We start from the raw sequence: 22,432 nt of genomic DNA on the forward strand, positions 1-22,432 counted from the left end.
CTACGGGCAGAGCGAGGGGTCAAACAGCGCAGTACGGCACGGGCTAGCGCACGAGCAACAACTGGCAGGCGCGCGCGCGGGCGGCCGGCCCGAGGCGAGGAGGATGGCCCCGGCCGTTTCTCCGTGGGAGGGCGCCCCGTCCCCGAAACAGCGGTGAGAGAGGCTGGGGCCTGGTGGGGCACCCCGATCGGAGCAGCAGCCTCCCCGCCGCCTCACCCCCCGCTCATTAGGACAAGATTGGAAGGGGGGCGGCACAGGAGTGCGGGGGAGCGAGAAATCCCATCTCCCTCGCGCCTCGGGGCCAAGCCGGGACCCAGCACGCGGGCTGACGGCGCGAGCACTGCTCCCCTCCCGCCACAGTGCCGCCCCCTCCCGGCCTGGGGGGTTCGCGAGGTCAAACTGCGCCTGCAGCCCCGACTCACTGCTATACAGTATAAATCTGCCACCTCTTTCTCTTTCAGGGAGCTTGCTACAGTCCGGCTAAGCACAGGGCCCAGTCCCCCTTTACTCTGCCCACTGACGCCTGGAGGCAAGTGCTGCCCTTCCTTCAAAGAGTAGAATGACATTTATTGGAAAGCTGCATAACAGTATACTACCTGAAGAGATGGGTGTAGCTCGAAAGCTTCTCTCGCACCCGCAGAGGTTGGTCCAGTAAAACCTATTACCTCACCCTATTGTCTCTGTCATACCCTGGGACCAATACTGCATACTGTAACTACCCCTATCCGTCTTGGCTCAGCAGTGGGATTCTGAGGGTGCAGGGACTGTTTTAGCTCATGGATGTATTTATTCCCCAAGGTTTAAAACATCACTGTCATGCTAATATTATGCAAGCAGCTGCCCCATTCAGCATCACCATGCAATGCAACTTGTGTATTCAAAGCGTACATACATAAATGTACAAGTGTAGAATTCAAGAAAACAAAGTTTGCGCAATCCGTGATCATATTGAGAGGTTGAGTGTCTTCAATCTAATAGAGGGGGGTATTCAACATGGAAATGAATTCTTTTAATAGTGATAAGGGTTGTTAGAAAACTGGGCCTTTTCGTATAATATAGCTGTAATTTTTAAGAGTTTTTATAAAATTTCATAACATCAGGGTGATGCTACAACCTGGATACAACTTCAAATAGAGAAAATGTGCTCTAGTCTAAATCAGTCTGCTGTCTGTGAGCATTACAGAAATAAATTTGCTTTCTAAAATCAAGAAAAAAAACCCTAAGTACAAGATGCAAATTAGAAATGCCCTATGCTGACACAAACATTCAAGCAATAAGCACCCAATATTTTAAATTCTCTATAAGGAAAGCTTTTAATGTATTCCTGCACATAAAATCTGAAGTATATTAATAAAATGTAGCAAAAGTTGTTTGGTCTGTAGCTTATTTGGGCTGGATATCACTAGTTACAAAACAGTATATCAAGTTTTGAGCAAAGGAATATTGTTTTAAAAGTTCTGTATAGCTTATATAACCATGATTTCTCAATTCCATAAGGAATTTATGCAGTGGAGAGAAAGTGCATGGACCTTTAATATTTGGAGAGTGTGGGCAATAACTACAGCCTTTGAACAGAAAGCTGGTGTTTGAGTTTGTACTGAAAAAGGTGACTCAACAGTGGGAATGTGTAGCAGAAAGACTAGACTATGGTAACCTTTCCCACTATTAGTTAAAACTGGCAGAGTAGTTAAAAGATAGTTCTCTATTGAGAGAAGTCTCAAGAGAAAGGAACTCCTTATCCCTATTTTTGGCTCAGCTCCAGGAATACCCTTGAAATTTTTGGAGAAGACAGAAACTGGTTATTGCGCAAGTGACTGAAATCTCTTTAAAAATTAATAGTTCTTCAAGGAACCCGTCTCTTGCAACCTCTCCCTCTGGTATGTTAGTCTGCTAGTGTATCATTCACAAGTAAAACAAACAGAAAAACAGAACAGAAGAAAGAAAAAAGAAAAGGAGTAAAATTGACCAGACTATTTACTTTGGAGTGATTTGAACTCCAAAACTTAAAACAAGTTGTTTACTAGGCCCCTATAATAAAGAGCTATTCTGCTGATTCATGCAGATAACACCCAGGAGGGCTGTTTAAAGTTGGAACTGGAGATTTATTTTAAAAGGTTTAAGCCCCTCTTTCAAGTAGGGAGAAAAGTATGGAAAGTTTTTTGCAGGGAGCAACACTAAAAGCAGCCAAAGAACATTTGCTGCTCTTTATCAGTGAAGGAAAACCCAGTTACAGGTTAGCAGGGTGGGAACAGCATTTCCTTTCATATGGATTCTTAAATGACATCACTAGAAGTTGGTTTGTACTTCAGCTATGTATTATGCTTGGACAAGGCAGTATGAGCAGCTCTCATAATTTTGCCTTCTAAACTTCAAAAAACGCCAACAATGTATCCAGTGCTTACAGTTTATTCCCTTTCAGTGGGTTATGGGAGCCTATTTCCAAGTGGGTATGAGAAAGGAGATGTACACTCAAAACATTTTCTATGCACCTTTTAGCTTGAGAATTGCTAAAATTCCACAGAAAAATACACTCTTAAGTGGAGTCCATTGTATTAACTGAGACAAGACTCGTTACATTTTTCCTGAAATGGTGTTGGAATCCTGCATTTTCAATCTTCTGGGTCTACATTCTGCTTTCTTCACTGCCATTCTCTCTCTTCTGCACCATTAGCTGCAGTAGAAAACATCTCAGAAAGTGCCTCTGTGATTGATAATGGCTGAGAGGAAACACCTATTTTAGGTGCTGCAAGGTTGTGCTCTGTAAAAGGGGCAGAGTGGTGGAGGAAAGCCCACTGTGTTCCGATCTACTGTGAGGAAGAGATTGGAAGGGAGAAACCAAAGGGAGGCATGTAGCAGACAGGAAAGAAGTGACTTATGTTTGTTTCTGTTAACTATGAAGCAAAATTATAAAAAAAAATAGAGGTACCAAATTTTGCATTTTAGTTACTATTTCTTACTTTATAAAATGTAAACTCAATACTCCTCTTCAAAGTGTTTTATAAGTAATCATAATTTTATGTGGTAATGTATTCTAATGACAATATAAATGGCTTGCAAGAAAAGACAACAGTTCCACCGAAACAAAACACTTTACAAAAGGCTTTTATTATTTTTTTTAATACATGTGCTTTGTTCACAAAAGTAGTGAAATAAAGACAACATAAATGGAAACAAATATTTTGTGGTATGCCTGCTCCCCTCTCCCTGACACCTGGAGTATGGGGATCTTCTTTCACCATATCATGTACAATCATAATTTTGCAGAGTTTCAAAACCTAGCGACATTCTTCTTCAACCTCCAACACTATTTCTAGAAGACCATGACATCTCTCTCTTGTCTTGGGAGGCCTTAGTAGCAAAAAGCCACTTTTCCTCACGCCAGCCCAAACCCTCCATTTCTGGAAAACATTTAAGGTATTGAGCTTGGGCAGCAAAAAGAACCACAGCTTCTATAATAATCTGGGGTCCCTGATTGACAACCATAACGTTACCAAGCTGTCAGGTAGGCTGAATTCAAACATTCAATGTTTAAAACTATTTCTGTTGAGTATACCTTGGTCTGAATTCCAAGCCATCCCCATCTGAATGAATGGTAAATGGAGTGTAATTTACATTAACCAGTACAAATACATTTATGCTAGGTGGTAATAAATTTTGTATAGTTTTTTTGTGTTTCTTAAAAGGAGTACCAATTAAAATAGCTCATGCACACTTTGGAGTATAAGCAGAATCAGTAATTTCTGTAAACAACTGAGAATTTATAGCACCAACATTTAGCTTTAACATAACCACTGACTCCAGCAGTGCTCAACTGAGAAGAATGCAGTCTTGATTCCAAGCATCTTAGTTTAGCAAAAGTGAATTTTTAAGCATTACATGTGAACATCAAGTTGTATTTAACTTAATTCAAAATACATGGTGGATTTCATTTAGATTAGGGGCCTTCTGTTAAATTTTTAATATTCTCTTAATTTACCATGAGTTCTAATTTAACACTTCCATCTAGTTTTAAGATGTTTACATTTTTAAATATAATTCTTGTTTTGTTTATAAACTGTGCCATTCATAGTTAACTACAGCAATCAAGTTTGGATGATAGGGAATTCTTTTAATCTGTGATGTGCAAGATGTACAAAAAGCTTATGTTGAAGAATAAAGCAACTTAATACAGTTCGTGAAATTTTTAGTGTAAGTAGGACCAATTGCCAAGAAGATACAGAATACAAAGAAAAAGCAATCAAGAAGCTGGAAATTGTGAAACTTCAGTGCAAAACTTCCATGGAAGTGTTTTAAAAACAAAACTAAAAATAATAAACACCTAAAAATTCACACTAAAAATGGCAATTGGTAATTTCTGACTGATGAATAAGAGATTAATTTTATATGGCCTAAAGATATTTTTTATCATTTGTGAAACTACATTTATAACACTGGATAAAAATTTTCAAGCCTACTCTAAAGTTAAAGTCTTAAAACCCACACTTCAGAACCTAATTCAAGCTACTTCTAGTTAGGTAGAAGGATTTAAGACTAACTTCAGGTACCCAGGTTTGATATTTTTGGCAATTCTTTTTAAATGGAGAGCAAAAGTATTTTAAAAAACCCACAAAAAATAACCATTACATCAGTACAGAAATTTGTCTGCAGAAGGATGTAGGTTTACTATACACATTTAAACAAAAAAGTTGAGAATGTGTACCGAGCAGATTTTGTCTGTGTCAAATTGCAGAGCAATTCTTAGAAAGTCACGAGAAGAGTGTCCAGCCAAATGCCTTATCTAGAATGGGGCCCAAATCTTGCAGACACTTAAGGATGCGCTTAACTTCACATTTGAGAGAGTGGTCAGTGAGGTTACTCACTTAAATGTATGTACATCCTTAAATATGTGTAGAATTGGGTCCTAGTATTTATAAAATTGGCCTACTGGAGTTACTGTGTGGAAATTCTGAAATTATAAAAGAATACTTATTAGCATTTTTTCCCCACCCATAAGTATTTTGCTCTAAAACTGTGCAAAATATAATTTCAGGAGAATACAGAAAACTATCCAATGTGGGCAATACTGATATGTTAGTGCTACTATAATCATAAAATCGCAAACACTTTCCAGCTTTGAAGTAAAAAAAGGTATCTAAACCTATCGTACTATAGCATTTGTCAGGGCTTGTCTCTCAAACACACATCTAACTTCTGTTATGCCAGTGAGGTTTTACATGTGTACACAGATGGGAGAGTATGCCCCAGTACAGTATTTTGGCATTACCTCAATTAACTGAAATAGAAAGATCAACAAGATCTTTAAGTAAAACCAAATGTGCAAGTATTAAAGTTTCTTCAGCCCAAGCTTAGCCAGAATGAAACCACTTTCAGCAACACAGAACAAACTTTGTTCAATAAAAAAAAATGGACAAGTTTAACCACCAAACAGCTTACTCCAAACTTATTTGCACATTTACTGTCAAAGTGCAAATTACTTCTCAGAAATCCACCAACTCCAGTGTCATAAACCCAACCGTATTAAGAATTAAAAATATCGAAACAAGACATTTAGCAAAATTAAGTAGAATTCACACTTCACAGCACTGAAGAAAAGAATGGTACCTTTCTGAAAAGTCCTAAAGAAAGTAACAGCAATTTATGCTATGACGTGAGTCATTCTGCATAAAATGTGTATTCTTCACTTTTTGTACAAGAATAAATTTTAAAATTCAAAAGTAGAAAAAAATAGCAAACTCTGTAAACCTTTGCATTTTCTTTATGCAAACCATTTTTTATGTAACAAGCCCATGTTAGTATAGCAAAATTTGTTAAGCAATAAAGAAGTTTGGACTTAAAGGGCATTTTAACTGTTACATTAACTTGAAAGTAATATAGGATCTTCTAGCTCATAGAAAGGGACTGAGCTAGCCTGGCTTTCTCCAGAGTCTGAGTCATAAGGGGCATCAGGAAGCTCCATGAAGCTGTAAGCTAGCTGTTCATCTTCAATATCTGATCGGACATAGCAGGAAGTGCTGGAATATTCCTCATCTTCTACACTGTTGAAATCCTGTGGAATATACAGCATCCCTGGGTAGTTCCTACTAACTAAGTCACTTTTAGTTTTCAGGGAGATTTTCCTAAATGCCATCAGGTGCATGTGAGAAAACTTTGAATACTTGAAACGTTTAAAGCCCAGGGATTCTATGGCAATTTTCCAGCTTTTCATCATCATAGCATGGCGATTCTGGTGGGAGGAGTCAGGAGTGATTATAAGCAACAAGCCATTCAGCACCAGAAGTTCATGGGCCTTCTTGCAGCATATCCATCGTTGATAAGGTGATGGAAAGTAAGAAAGGAGAAGTGAGAAAACCACAACATGGAAGAGTTCTCCAGGTAGAGAATCAATGGGATTTTTCAGCTGTTTAAGAAAGGCATCTATAGCATCTTGTGCAAGCTGGAGAGGTTGCTGAATTTGAAGGTTTAAAAAGTCACATTTGTATACACTCTGGTGAGAGAAAATATTAAAATAGATTAAAATTATGCTCAGTAACAAACATTATGCAAACACATGTGATGATTATGAAAAGGCCCCTAGGTATTAAGAAGCCTTTTAATGTCTCTTGCTACTAAATTGTGCTGTAGAATCTAAAGCTACAAAAAAAAGTAAGCGTGCCAGCTATCATAGTTTCACAGAAAGCCTTCAAAATGTGAATCAATGCATTGACACCCAATAGCTCAGAAATGTGAGCTACTCATTTTAATCTCAATTGATGTCATCTCTAAAAGTTGCAGATTAAAGTGTTGCTGCTGATAATTTTGGTAGAAACATTCATCTAATGTGCTCATTCCACATTGTCTTCTTGCATCTCCAAATGTTCAAATCCACAAATGTCTCATACTCAGTTGCCAAAATCCTCTCTTTCTCCCAATGTAGCTGCACACTGTCAATGCAAAAATTGTGGCATATTAAGAAAATGTGGGACACACCTCAACACTCACGGCTCACTTTTCAATGGTAAACACTATGTAAAAGTTACTAAAGTGTGAAATAGAGAGACCATATTGTTATAAAGCTACTTGTCACTGTTTACATTAAGACTTTTCCTCTTCTGATTTTCTGTGTGTCTGTCTAGAATAATTTCTTCCTCAGAGAATGTATATAAAGTTGTAAAATGTCATCATGCTCCAGGAATCTTTCAGCTGCTTTTCACAGGCTTGCACTGTGGCATGAAGTTAACAGAGAATATATAGTAACTGGAATTAAAATCTCAGCTTCTGCCAAGGTAGCCACATTACAGGATCTGTGGTATCACTCTACTACAGTATATTTAGAATAGGATGCAACTGTGGTAACTGCATGGTATTTGTTGTTAAGAGTTAAAATAACCCCTTTGTGATTTTCAGTGTATTTACATCTGAAAATTGTACATACTTCAAGTAACATACGATCACTAGCAAAAAATTAGCAATTTATATTTTTGAAAATAGCGCTTTAGTCAGATTTGCTGATGCCTGTTAGTTTCAGATGCTGAAAAGACAGACTCAGTAAAAACCAACAGGGAAAAAGAGAAAAATTTTAAAACAATTTCAGGACTTGTTACTTAAGAGTGCTTTATCAAACTGGATTTAAGAAAAAAAAAAGTTAACCAGTAACCACTGTAGTTTTCCTTATGCTGCTTGCCAGACTTGTGCATGTAATATGATTTTCCACATTGGCTGCTGTTGTGCTTCTGAATGAGAAGTTCTGAATATACTGTGCTTTTTATATGTTGGACAGAAATGAGGAGAGAAAGCAAAAAGCTTCTTCCACCTCTTCCTCCCACGCCTCCTAATGCAGACAACCAGCGCAAGGCTTAAATTTACTGAATGGTTCATAGGCCTTGTCCTGGATTTCTTCACAGGGGTGGGTTTTACTCAGCAAGAATAGCAAGGCCACCTGTATATTAGGTTTCCTCTTTCTGCCTTAAGGGTTTGTCTATACTGGATTAATTTTCATGTATAAAGTAAAGTGTGAATTTAAAGCAGATTAGCCTTTCCTGTTTAATGCCATATGTGAATTCTCCTACTCCAGAATGAGAGCATTCATACACGGGAGTTAATCAGAAATAACTATTTTGGAATAACTCCCTCATGCAGACAACCCCTTAGGAGTCTGATATAACCAGCCAGGGCAAATTTAACTTTGCAGTACTTTGGTGGGACGGGTTTGGCAAGCTAAAAATGATTGTTGAGCTGCCAGTATGATCTCAGTGAAAAAATCTCCCTCACAAAAGAAGAGTAACACAAGAACATCTTGGGCAACAGTTTTTCCCCAAACAAGGGATATAGAGTCAGCTCCCAGAGCATCCAACTAGGTGTTGTATTGTACCTCTAGGTTCTTCCTGCAATTTTACTACAATCCAGGGAACAAAAATGCATTTTCCTATCTTGTGATTTCTTCCTCACCGCCATGCTCTGTTTTGTCTTGAGACATAAAACTAACAGAACGGGAGAACTTCAATTTACCACCTACAACTGACCTCTTTTTCCCCACCAAGCACATTTTCTGCCATCTGACAGATTCACAAAAAGATTTTGCCTTTAAAAAACTTGATCCAAAAAAGAAAGAAAATGGATTAACAAGAAGCTTTACTTGATCTTTTGACTTTTAACTGCACTCTTCACCTTTCCTTGCCCGTTTTGTTTTTTCATTTGGTATTGTACAGAAAGAAAAGTCAAGTCCTCAGGGATAGGAGAAACTGAACTCTTATTACTATTAATGTTATAGTAATACAAAAGTAATAAATACAGCAACAAAACTCTAACATCCTAAAAACCCTAATTCTCAGAATACGGCATCCACATTTAAGATTTTGCAATTTACAAACTTGACCTTTAACTCCTGCTTTGTTTGCTGTGTCTCCGCTAGTTTCTACTCCACGACAGAGTTTACTCTTCACCCCATTACTAGTTTCCATAGTAGCCTCTTTACACCTTTTATGGGTCAAATAATGAAGGTCATGTAAGTACTTAAACATCTCCACTTCTTATTGCCTGACATGGATTAAGATCCATGAGTTACATTAGTAGCATCTTAAAGTTTATAAGTCATCTAGGCATTCTTTCAAGAATAGTTATTCATTGCTATCTGATCTCACATTCTTCTACGCAATTACAAAGAACCTTACTTGAACTATGAGCTTATTGAAAATGCATGATTATTTTCAGACTGTGTAATTAGTTTTGCTAAGTATGTCTGGAAATTTACATTTCTTTATATACTAGCGGATACTAGTGTTAAATTGTACAGAAAAATATATCTAGGACTTGCACAGACAAATTTTTCTATGATAACCTTAATTAGTTTTAAAAATGGGGGAAAAAAACCAACAGTAAGGGTTCATGGACCAAGGGCTAGATCCACAAAGAGATTTAGATATTGTATGGGGGCAGAGAGATGAAATGACTCTGTGGCCTAGTGGTTAGAACACTCACCTGGGAGGTGAGAGCCCCAGGTTCAATCAACTTCACCAAATGAGGCAGGGGTGGGCGGGAACTTAACTGAATTCAGGTCTTCCACATCCACGGAGAGCGCTCAAACTACTGGGCTAAAAGTTAGAGCTCATCTATAAAGAGATTTAGTGCATGCCAATCCACAGTGTAAGGGCTTGTCTATATCTGCAGCTGCACAGATGCAGCAGTGCCACTGCAGTGTGTGCGAGAGGAGGTAGCTATATCGGAGGGAGAAGCTCTCCTGCCAACATAGCACTGTCCACACCAGCACTTACATCATGCAGGAGGGTGATTTATTCACAGCACTGAGTGACATAAATTATGCCAACATAAGCTGTAGTGTAGACATAAGCTTAGTCTACAGCGTAGTAGCTTGCTGCACATTGTTGTTATGTGGATGCTGCTGCAGCACACTAAAGTTCCTTAGTGCAATCTGACCTACTGCTGTAACAGACATCAGCGTTTACCAGCAACAGGTAAAAGCACACTACAGAACTTTTAGCATACAGCAACAGGGTCCACACAGTGACTGAGTGTGTGGCAGGTTAGCGCACTGTAGAATTAAACCCTGTCTTACCAAGCACCAAGTCTCTGTGTGGGCAAGTCCTTATGAGTGAGGCATACCTGTCACTTCTCCCTCACAAGCCGTGTTATGTGAGGGTTAGGAGTGCTCGGAGCACACCAATCGGATTGGGTCCTACAGGCAAGATAGACAGGGAATGCCTAGTTAGAGGATCCTGCTGGGGCTTAGGCATGAGATAGGCACCCAGACACCTAGACTGAGGCAGTTATGCACATACTCACTGGAATAACGTAGCTTAAGCACCTACAGTTGAGCAGCAGCTGAGCTGAGCATCTCAGTAGTGTTTAAATGTTGACTTAGGCACAAATCCTTTTAGGGATCCAGCATCGAGTCTGGTGATCACATCAATATGCAGTGCATGCACGGCCTAACCACTGCTATACAGCAGCAAACAATAAGCCTTCACACAAAGCAGCAGCAAACAACGGAATGTACATCTTTGCTGAAGGACAGCATTATCCTCAAGCTGTTAATATTACTGAATCCACATCTATCCTATATATTCCTGACTTAACACCCACTGTGAACTACTGTCTGGATTAGTATCAAAGAATATGAAGGCTGAAATATTACTGTGTTTAAATATGACAACTCCCTCGGTTTTCAATCAAATTTGGTCATACTACTGATTTGACTAGCACTACTCTCAGTGGCTGCTTTTACATTTTTACTTTGTCTTCACAAAGATTAGTTGTAATATTTATTAGCTTCTAATTACATTTCTAAAATAAAAGATATGAAATTGCTCATTCACTTCAGGATTCTTGGAGTCAGTGGATGTGGTTAAAGATTTAAAATAAAAATCTATGCCTTTCTGTATCTTCTCATCTCCCTCCCACTCTCTTGTGACTCACTCTTGTTGAAGGCACTGTTATTCTGTTAGAGTCTGGTTAATCCTCACTAACATAAGTAAGGCCAAAACGGGGAGACAAAAGCAGTACATAATGATAACAGCAAGTTAAAAACATTTCAGGACTTTTCCAAAACACAGAGGTTGCACTGGTTTAATTAAGGATATTGTGTGTTGCACAGATTTAATTAAGCCTGTGCAATTTTGTGTGGGGCCACAAATGTTAACTTCAGCCATAAATTCTGTGGTGTTTGTTGCATCCAGCCAACAGCTCTGATTATAGTATATTTACCATATTATAAATTGGATAAAAAGTAATTTGTCTTCTCTTTCCTGTTCTTAGCTAATGAAAAATGAAACAACCTTTAAAAATATACTGCATGTCTATGGGATTTGCCAGGTTTTTTTCTTGTTTAAAACTAAAGATTCATGTTATAGAGGCTTGACCAATGTGATAATATTGATAAACTTAGATTGTTTCAACAAACTTGAGATATTTCCTTCCTCAATCCCCCCGTCCTCCAGAAGCCAAACAGAATACCTGCTTTTAAAAACAGACCCATATTCCCTTAAGTCTTACACTTTAGAAAGTACCCCTAAAATACATAATTCAAACTAAAAATAAATTCAGTAAACATTACATACCTCAACAGCTGGGACAATGTCTATACCGACAGTCAAGAATTCTTCAAACTTCAGAAATGGATTAAAGCAGCTGCCAACATCAAGTAATCTAATTTTTCCTGAGGGGGGCAGCAACCTAAGAAAGTAGAAATTCAGTTTTATCAAATGCTATTTGTTAAAAGGTATATTTGGAATTAGACAATTGGAGCAAAAGACGGTTATGTAGAACATTAAGTGCCGACTAAATAGAGGGGAAAATTATTTATTATTTGTACTCTGAAGTTGCCTAGAAGCAGCCCATTGTGCTAAGAAGATGGTCCATGCCCTGAAGACGGTACAACCGAACCATAAGGCTGAACACAATGGAGAGACCAGGTAGAGAGCACAAGGCAACAATTCTGATCAGCATGATAAATACTGAGTTTTGTGTCTGATGCTTTACCCTTGGTGATATGAATCAATTTATTTTTCAAACATACGTTCTCCTGAGGGCACTGACTGAACCAGAATTACCAAAATGAAAAGGCTGAGGATGATATTACACCAACATGTTACAATAACTAAAAAGAGATTTAGGAATGCTGTGTATGTTTTGAATAACCTGGTTTTTGTTAGTCTGATTTCTGTAGTAGTTGCACTAGTTTCATACTATGGTTAAAATACAACAAACAAACAGACTATAAATAAAATCTCTAGTAAATACATAAAGGTTTAAATATTATTTCACATGAAGCATTTTTGTCCTCTTTGTAAAGAACCATGCACACATGACACTAATAATTTTACACACACAAACTAGAAGTAGTGAGGTTAAAGAAAAAAATGTATACAGTGTTTCACAAAAAAGTGTCCTCACAGTGAGATTTATTATTTGTGTTGTCTCAATGTCTACAGGCAGAAATCAGGCCACTGTAAATGTCCAATGTTAGCTTCACTGTCAATGCTGTATATATAGCAAAATGACAACAGTACTCTTAATTGCAGAATTTAAGTTTTTATTTCACATAATTTGGATAATTATTGGAATACACTGCTGTTTTATCAGAAATATATAGCATTAGAATAATAGAATATCAGGGTTGGAAGGGACCTCAGGAGATCATCTAGTCCACCCCTCTTCAATCCCCAATTTTTGCCCCAGATCCCTAAATGGCCCCCTCAAGGATTGAACTCACAACCCTGGATTTAGCAGTCCAATGCTCAAACCCCTGAGCTATCCCTCCCCCCAATAAGTCTAATAATTTTAGATTTACATTTAAAACTATTTTTGCTATGTACATTACAACCTAGTTAAACTATTCAGATGTATCTTTGTATGACAGCCCTTCAGATTACAGAATCTGCCAATGTGTGTATCATCCTTACACAATTCAAGGGTTTTTTTAAAGTTAATTTAATGTTTAGAAAGGACTTAAATTTGTAACCTGCATCCAAGGAAAAATAGCAAACAGGTGATAAAGTTACTAAAGTTAGTACCTGACTGTAATCCAAAATCTTATTCTAAACTAGAGATGAACATTTTTACTATTGACTAGAGTTGCTCACAATATTTTGAAGAGAAAGTTAACACAGTTAGTACTAATTACCCTGATCACTGACGGGGGTGGGCTTTTTGTCACACCTATTGTTTTAAAATGTTAGATAGTAAACCTTTGGGGGACTGGACCATGTGTTTCATATCTCCATACTTCAGTCCCAGTCTGAACCTGCAATATAAAAAAGGAATTAATTTACGTACTTGTAATTTCTGAAGCATCAGCCCAGGTGTCATACCTTCATCACTGTGCAGGTGTCCATTATTTTTAAATGATTTTGGCTTTGGCACTCTTTCGGATGGTATGATAAGAAGGACTTTTAGAGGTATAAAGAAAGCAGAGTAGCTGCATCTACAAATTAGATAGTTAGAGAAACACCTCACTCTTAATGATTCCACAGTCTCTGACAAATTTGTAGTTAAGAAAAATGAGTTTAGTGTGATCAAACAATTATGCAAGGGCTAAAAAGACAACTGGCCTCACAGCTTGAGGTAGAGGGGGAAAAAAAAATCATCCTTTTCGCAGAGAGCTCTTGCAGGGAAAAAATATCAGAATTTTAAGAGACATGCAGTGCTTTCACTTCCTTCCACATCAAAAGAAAACAACATTTTGAAATACATTAAGGAGGACAAAAGAAGAAGTTACTCACCACAATGGTTCTTCAAGATGTGTCCCCCTATGGGTGCTCCACTGTAGGCGTGTACATGGCCCTGGACCACTGATTGGAGAACTTCAACAGCAGTACGTCCGGCCTGCCACGAGGCCGGCCAGCGTCCACAGGCACCCTCCTCAGTTCCCTCTCTACCGCAAAATCAACTAGTGGAACTCCAAAGTAGAGGCGAGGACAGTGGGTCGTGGAGCTCGCATAGGGACACATCTCTAAAAACCATTACTGCTGAACAAACTGAACAACAACTTCTTATTAGCCCTGGTCTACTCTATGGGGCTAAGCGTAGGTCGAATTTAGCCACGTTAGGTCGATTTTAAAATAAATGCGTCTACAGACACAACCAACCCTGTTCAGTCAACCTAAAGGACTCTTAAAATAGACTTCTGTACTCCTCCCCGGCAAGGGGAGTAGTGCTAAAATAGACTCCTGGGTCAAATTTCGGGTAGTGCAGACACAATTCAACAGCATTGGCCTCCAGGAGCTAACTCAGTGTGCTCCAATGTGACCACTATGGACAACGCTTTGAACTTCGATGCACTAGCCAGGTACACAGGAAAAGCCCTGGGAAATTTTTGAATTTCATTTCCTGTTTGGTCAGTGTGGTGAGCTCAGCAGCTCAAGCGACCATGCAGTCCCCCCAGAATTGCAAACGAGCACCAGCACGGATCCAAAGGGAGACACTGGATCTGGTTGCTGTATGGGGAGAAGAAATCTGTGCAGGCCCAACTCTGATCAAAAAGAAGAAATGCTAATATATGTGCCAAAATCGCACAGGGCATGGTGGAGAGAGGCTACAACAGGGACACACAGCAGTGCTGCGTGAAAGTTAAGGAGCTCAGGCAAGCCTACCAAAAGACAAAGGAGGCAAATGGTAGCTCCAGGTCAGAGCCCCATACATGCCACTTCTATGATCAGCTGCATGGCATTCTTGGAGGGGACCCTACCACTACCCCACCACTGTCCTTGGACACCTGCAAGGGGGGAGTCTCATGCAACAGGAAGGAGGATTTTGTGGATGAGGAAGGAGGAGGAGGAGGAGGAGAATGAGAATGCACAGCAGGCAAGCGGTAAATCCGTTCTCCCTGGCAGCCAGGATCTTTTCATCACCCTGGAGCCAATATCCTCCCAAGGCGGGATCCCTGATCCTCAAGTCAGAGAAGACACCTCTGGTGAGTGCACATTTGTAACTAGAGTACAGGGTTTAAAAGCAATAGTGTTTAATGTTTGATTTGCTCTGAAGAATTGGGATGCATTCGCGGCCAGTACAGCTACTGGAAAAGTCTGTTAACATGTTTGGGGACGGAGCGGGAATCCTCCAGGGACATCTCCCTGAAGCTCTCCTGGAGGTACTCTGAAAGCCTTTCCAGAAGGTTTCTGGGGAGGGCTGCCTTATTTCGTCCTCCACAGTAGGACACTTTACCACGCCAAGCCAGTAACAAGTAGTTTGGAATCATTGCAGCACAAAGCATGGCAGCAAATGGTCCTGGGTTTTGGTCGCATTCAAGCAACATTTGGTCTATATCTTTCTGTGTTAGCCTCAGGAGAGTGACATCATTCACAGTCACCTGGGTGAAATAGGGGAATTTTTGTAAGGGAACAGTAAAAGGACCCCGTTCATGCTGGGCTGTTTGCGCTTGTCTAAAAAGGATCATTCCCGAGAACTGCCACGTGGTGCGGGGAGGGGTGAAGGGATCATCCCAGAGAATAGCCATGCGGTGGGGTGAGGGGAGGTGCGCGCTGCACATCCACCCGAAAACCACAGTCCCTCCTTTTAAATGTGAAACCCAACTAGCATTGCTTGCTACAGGAAAGGAGGGCTTTGCAGTTTGAAACCATTCCCACATTCCTCCCCGTGGAAGGAAAAGGCCTAGGTAGGGAGCGTCGAATCGTGGAAGTCAACGAATGGCTACGCAGATGGTGTCGGAGAGAAGGCTTTGGTTTCTTTGACCATGGGATGGTGTTCCATGAAGGAGGAGTGCTGGGTAGAGACGGGCTCCATCTTACGAAGAGAGGGAAGAGCATCTTTGCCAGCAGGCTGGCTAACCTAGTGAGGAGGGCTTTAAACTAGGTTCACCGGGGGAAGGAGACCAAAGCCCTGAGGTAAGTGGGAAAGCGGGATACCGGGAGGAAGCACAGGCAGGAATGTCTGTGAGGGGAGGGCTCCTGCCTCATACTGGCAATGAGGGGCGATCAACAGGTTATCTCAAGTGCTTATATACAAATGCACAAAGCCTTGGAAACAAGCAGGGAGAACTGGAGGTCCTGGTGATGTCAAGGAACTATGACGTGATCGGAATAACAGAGACTTGGTGGGATAACTCATATGACTGGAGTACTGTCATGGATGGTTATAAACTGTTCAGGAAGGACAGGCAGGGCAGAAAAGGTGGGGGAGTAGCACTGTATGTAAGGGAGCAGTATGACTGCTCAGAGCTCCGGTACGAAACTGCAGAAAAACCTGAGTGTCTCTGGATTAAGTTTAGAAGTGTGTGCAACAAGAGTGATGTAGTGGTGGGAGTCTGCTATAGACCACCGGACCAGGGGGATGAGGTGGATGAGGCTTTCTTCCGGCAGCTCACGGAAGCTACTAGATCGCATGCCCTGATTCTCATGGGTGACTTTAATTTTCCTGATATCTGCTGGGAGAGCAATACAGCGGTGCATAGACAATCCAGGAAGTTTTTGGAAAGCGTAGGGGACAATTTCCTGGCGCAAGTGCTAGAGGAGCCAACTAGGGGGGGTGCTTTTCTTGACCTGCTGCTCACAAACCGGGTAGAATTAGTGGGGGAAGCAAAAGTGGATGGGAATCTGGGAGGCAGTGACCATGAGTTGGTTGAGTTCAGGATCCTGACGCAGGGAACAAAGGTAAGCAGCAGGATACGGACCCTGGACTTCAGGAAAGCAGACTTCGACTCCCTCAGGGAACGGATGGCCAGGATCCCCTGGGGGACTAACTTGAAGGGGAAAGGAGTCCAGGAGAGCTGGCTGTATTTCAAGGAATCCCTGTTGAGGTTACAGGGACAAACCATCCCGATGAGTCGAAAGAATAGTAAATATGGCAGGCGACCAACTTGGCTTAATGGTGAAATCCTAGCGGATCTTAAACATAAAAAAGAAGCTTACAAGAAGTGGAAGGTTGGACATATGACCAGGGAAGAGTATAAAAATATTGCTCGGGCATGTAGGAATGTTATCAGGAGGGCCAAATCGCACCTGGAGCTGCAGCTAGCCAGAGATGTCAAGAGTAACAAGAAGGGTTTCTTCAGGTATGTTGGCAACAAGAAGAAAGCCAAGGAATGTGTGGGCCCCTTACTGAATGAGGGAGGCAACCTAGTGACAGAGGATGTGGAAAAAGCTAATGTACTCAATGCTTTTTTTGCCTCTGTTTTCACTAACAAGGTCAGCTCCCAGACTGCTGCGCTGGGCATCACAAAATGCGGAAGAGATGGCCAGCCCTCTGTGGAGATAGAGGCGGTTAGGGACTATTTAGAAAAGCTGGACGTGCACAAGTCCATGGGGCCGGACGAGTTGCATCCGAGAGTGCTGAAGGAATTGGTGGCTGTGATTGCAGAGCCACTGGCCATTATCTTTGAAAACTCGTGGCGAACCGGGGAAGTCCCGGATGACTGGAAAAAGGCTAATGTAGTGCCAATCTTTAAAAAAGGGAAGAAGGAAGATCCTGGGAACTACAGGCCAGTCAGCCTCACCTCAGTCCCTGGAAAAATCATGGAGCAGGTCCTCAAAGAATCAATCCTGAAGCACTTGCATGAGAGGAAAGTGATCAGGAACAGCCAGCATGGATTCACCAAGGGAAGGTCATGCCTGACTAATCTAATCGCCTTTTATGATGAGATTACTGGTTCTGTGGATGAAGGGAAAGCAGTGGATGTATTGTTTCTTGACTTTAGCAAAGCTTTTGACACGGTCTCCCATAGTATTCTTGTCAGCAAGTTAAGGAAGTATGGGCTGGATGAATGCACTATAAGGTGGGTAGAAAGCTGGCTAAATTGTCGGGCTCAACGGGTAGTGATCAATGGCTCCATGTCTAGTTGGCAGCCGGTATCAAGTGGAGTGCCCCAAGGGTCGGTCCTGGGGCCGGTTTTATTCAATATCTTCATAAATGATCTGGAGGATGGTGTGGATTGCACTCTCAGCAAATTTGCGTATGATACTAAACTGGGAGGAGTGGTAGATACGCTGGAGGGGAGGGATAGGATACAGAAGGACCTAGACCAATTGGAAGATTGGGCCAAAAGGAATCTGATGAGGTTCAATAAGGATAAGTGCAGGGTCCTGCACTTAGGACGGAAGAACCCAATGCACAGCTACAGACTAGGGACCGAATGGCTAGGCAGCAGTTCTGCAGAAAAGGACCTAGGGGTGACAGTGGACGAGAAGCTGGATATGAGTCAGCAGTGTGCCCTTGTTGCCAAGAAGGCCAATGGCATTTTGGGATGTATAAGTAGGGGCATAGCGAGCAGATCGAGGGATGTGATCGTTCCCCTCTATTCGACATTGGTGAGGCCTCATCTGGAGTACTGTGTCCAGTTTTGGGCCCCACACTTCAAGAAGGATGTGGATAAATTGGAGAGAGTCCAGCGAAGGGCAACAAAAATGATTAGGGGACTGGAACACATGAGTTATGAGGAGAGGCTGAGGGAGCTGGGATTGTTTAGCCTGCAGAAGAGAAGAATGAGGGGGGATTTGATAGCTGCTTTCAACTACCTGAAAGGGGGTTCCAAAGAGGATGGCTCTAGACTGTTCTCAATGGTAGCAGATGACAGAACGAGGAGTAATGGTCTCAAGTTGCAGTGGGGGAGGTTTAGATTGGATATTAAGAAAAACTTTTTCACTAAGAGGGTGGTGAAACACTGGAATGCGTTACCTAGGGAGGTGGTAGAATCTCCTTCCTTAGAGGTTTTTAAGGTCAGGCTTGACAAAGCCCTGGCTGGGATGATTTAACTGGGAATTGGTCCTGCTTTGAGCAGGGGGTTGGACTAGATGACCTTCTGGGGTCCCTTTCAACCCTGATATTCTATGATTCTATGTTATGAAGGTGTAAGATGACAAGCCCGTGTACCCTTTGGCTTATCATGGCTGCCTGGAAACCGAATTCTGCTGCCCAGCCATATGTGATGTGTCATCATACTGGCAGGCACTCAATATAAAAGGCAAAATGCGACTTTGTACCTAAAGCACATGTGCGGTCTGCTGTGAATTGATTGATTCATTGTGAAAGAGTTTCCCTTTTGTTCTCAGAAACGTTATCTTAAAATTTTACTCTCCCTTTTTATCACCCCCCAGGTGCAAATGTTTCTACGCTCCCCCAATCATCTCCGTCCCTAGGTTATCACAGATTAGAAGGTGAAAAAAAATGCACTCGCAATGACATGTTTTCCAAGCTCATGCAGTCCTCCCGCACTGATAGGGCACAGCTTAACGCACGGAGGCATTCAGTGGCAGAGGCCAGGAAAGCATTAAGTGACTGCGATGAGCAGAAGCAGGAGGCGATGCTGAAGCTAATGGGGGAGCAAACTGACATGATGAAGCATCTGTTGGAGCTGCAGGAAAGCCAACAAGAGCACAGACCCCTGCTGCATCCATTGTATAACCGCCTGCCCTCCTCAAGTTCCATATCCTCCTCACCCAGACGCCCAAGAACGCGGGGGGGCAGGCTGGCTGGCTCCGCGCACCCAGCCACTCCACTCCAGAGGATGGCCCATGCAACAGAAGGCTGCCATTCAAACAGTTTGGATTTGTAGTGTGGCTACAATAAGCAATGTGGCCTTGTCCTTCCCTCCTCCCCCAACCCACCCCACTCGGGCTACCTTGTCCGTTCTCAATTTTTTTAAAAAATTAATAAAGAAAGAAAGAATGCATGGTTTCAAAACAATTTACTTTATTTCCTTTGCCAGCTGTGATCAAAGGGGGGAGGGTGGCTGGCTTACAGGGAATTAAAATCAACAAAGGGGGAGGGTTTGCAGCAAGGAGAAACACAATGTAGTCTGGCCAGTCACGAAACTGGTTTTCAAAGCCCCTCTGATGCGCAGTATGCCTAGCTGTGCTCTTCTAATTGCCCATGTGTCTGGCTGCTCAAAATTGGCCGCCAGGCGATTTGCCTCAACCTCCCACCCCGCCATAAACATCTCTCCCTTACTCTCACAGATATTACGGAGCATACAGCAAGTAGCAATAACAATGGGAATGTTGGTTGTGCTGAGGTCTAACCTAGTCAGCAAATAGCACCAACGAGTTTTCAAACGTCCAAAGGCACATTCTACCACCATTCTGCACTAGTTCAGCCTATAGTTGAACTGCTCCTTATTACTGTCCAGGGTGCCTGTGTACAGCTTCATGAGCCATGGGAGCAAGCGGTAGGCTGGGTCCCCAAGGATAACTACTGGCATTTCAACATCCCCAACGGTAATTTTCTGGTCTGGGAAGCAAGTCCCTTCTTGCAGCTGCTCGAACAGCCCAGAGCTCCTAACGATGCGAGTATCATGCACCTTTCCCGGGCATCCCATGTTGATGTCAGTGGAATGTCCCTTGTGATCCACCAGTGCTTGCAGCACCATTGAGAAGTACCCCTTGCGGTTTACATACTGGTTGGCAAGGTGGTCTGGTGCCACGGTAGGGATACGCGTTCCGTGAATTGCCCCACCACAGTTAGGGATTTCCATTGCAGTAAAGCCATCCACTATGACCTACACATTTCCCAGAGCCACTACCCTTGATAACAGAATGTCAGGGATTGCACTGGCTATTTGGATCACAGCAGTCCCCACAGTAGATTTGCCCACTCCAAACTGATTTCTGACTGACCGGTAGCAGTCAGGTGTTGCAAGCTTCCACAGGGCTATCGCCACTCGCTTCTCAACTGTCAGGGCAGCTCTCATCCTGGTATTCCTGCACTTCAGGGCAGGGGAAAGCAACTCAAAGTTCAAGGAACGTGGCCTTATGCATGCAAAAGTTTCGCAGCCACTGTGAATCATCCCATACCTACAACACCATGCAGTCCCACCAACCTCTGCTGGTTTGCCGGGCCCAGAATCGGCATTCCACTGTATCAACCAGTCCCACTGTCACCACCATGTCCAACTGCCACAGCCTATGCTTTCAGAAATGTCTGTGTCCATGTCCTCCTCACAATTATCCTTGTGCTGGCATCTCTTAGCTAGGTTCTGCACATACTGCAGGATAATGCGCAAGGCGTTTACAATGCTCACAACAGCAGCAGTGAGCTGAGCGGGCTCCCTACTTGCCGTGCTATGGCATCTGTACGGGTAACCCAGGAAAAAAGGCATGAAACGATTGTCTACTGTTGCTTTCACGAAGGGAGGGAGGGAAGGACCCAAAACCACCTGCAACAATGTTTTTGCCCCATCAGGCATTGGGAGCTTAACCCAGAATTCCAGTGGGCAGCAGAGACTGCAGGAACTGTGGGATAGCTACCCACAGTGCACCACTCCATCAGTCGATCCTAGCCACGGTATTGAAGATGCACTCCGTCAACTTAATGCGTTTAGTGGGGACATACACAATCGACTGTATAAAATTGATTGCTAAAGATCGACTTCTATAAAAGCGACCTAATTTCGTAGCATAGACATACCCTTTGAGTAGTGTCCCTATGGGTGCTCTACTGTAGGTGACTCCCAAGCAGTACCCACCACTGGAGGCTGGAACTTTGGAGTAGAGGCTGATAGAGATGACAGTACTATGGCACTAAATTGGGCATCTGTAGCCAAGTCCCCTAAAATAGCACAATATTCTGCAAAGGTATGCGCAGATGCCCAGGTAGCTACTCTGCAGATCTCAGATATAGGAATACGCTTTGAGAAGGCATCAATGAGGAGACTGACCTAGTGGAATGCGTGCGTATTGAAGATGGAGGTATCACCCCACGTAGTTGGTAGCAGAGTTTAATATAGCCAGAGACCCACATGAAGAACCTCTGAGCTGAGACGACTGCACCTTTCAATCTATCCACAACAGAGAGGAAGAGTCTCAGAGATTTTCTAAAGGCCTTTGTCCTGTCCAAATAGAAGGCCACAGCTCTTCTCACGGCGAGAATATGGAGGATGGCTTTCCTGTTGTCCTCATGAGGTTTGGGATAACATGTTAAAAGCTGAATAAGTTGATACATGTGAAATGCAGAAGTCACTTTAGGGGTGAACTTCAGATGTGGTCTGAGTGTGACCTTATCAGAGAAGAACACATTAAAGGGGAATATGCCATCAAGGCTCTCTCATCTCCCCTATTCTTAAGGCTGAAGTGATGGAAATGAGGAACACCATCTTCATGGAAAGGTGAGTTAGTAAACAAGTGGCCATGGGTTCAAATGGCGGTCTAGTCAGCCCTTTTAAACACTAGACTTAGGTTCTATTGGGAGTGGGGGGCCTGGGTTGTGGGAAGAGGTTTGCTTTGAAACCTCTTTGTAGTTGGGTGGCAAAAGGTTGAATAGCCTTCTACCTGCCAGTAAAAAGTTGTGATTGCTGCTAAATGAACCTTCAGGGAGTTAATAGAGAGACCCGATTTCTTTAAGGTTAACACGTAGTCTAAGACCACCGGTAGGGTGGCTATATTAGATGTGACACCCTTGGGTTGGCACCAGATCTGGAACCTCTTCCATTCCTGGAGGTAGGTACAATGAGTAGTGCTCTTTCTACTGTGTAATAGCAGCTCCTGTGCCTCCTCAG

At 42.3% G+C, this 22,432-nt stretch overlaps 1 protein-coding gene and 1 long non-coding RNA gene across 2 annotated transcripts in view; one reads left to right on the plus strand and one right to left on the minus strand.

Annotated features, from left to right (window-relative positions):
* The first annotated feature begins 24 nt into the window (after positions 1-24).
* On the plus strand, positions 25-22,416 carry LOC311530889. The gene is made up of 3 exons (XR_014714104.1): positions 25-153; positions 462-642; positions 19,038-22,416. It is a non-coding gene; the product is annotated as an uncharacterized lncRNA (long non-coding RNA).
* Positions 3,087-22,432, minus strand: part of SAMTOR (S-adenosylmethionine sensor upstream of mTORC1) — a 63,675-nt gene continuing 44,329 nt past the window's right edge. The window contains exons 4-5 of the mRNA XM_084647773.1: positions 11,550-11,664; positions 3,087-6,484 (exon numbers count right to left, since the gene is read on the minus strand). Coding sequence (XP_084503899.1) covers positions 5,855-6,484; positions 11,550-11,664 — 745 coding nt within the window. The 3' untranslated portion in view covers positions 3,087-5,854. The remainder of the gene's footprint in view (positions 6,485-11,549; positions 11,665-22,432) is intronic.

This window comes from Lepidochelys olivacea (genome assembly GCF_965140295.1).
Source record: "Lepidochelys olivacea isolate rLepOli2 genome assembly, chromosome: 1".
Lineage (NCBI taxonomy): Eukaryota > Metazoa > Chordata > Testudines > Cheloniidae > Lepidochelys > Lepidochelys olivacea.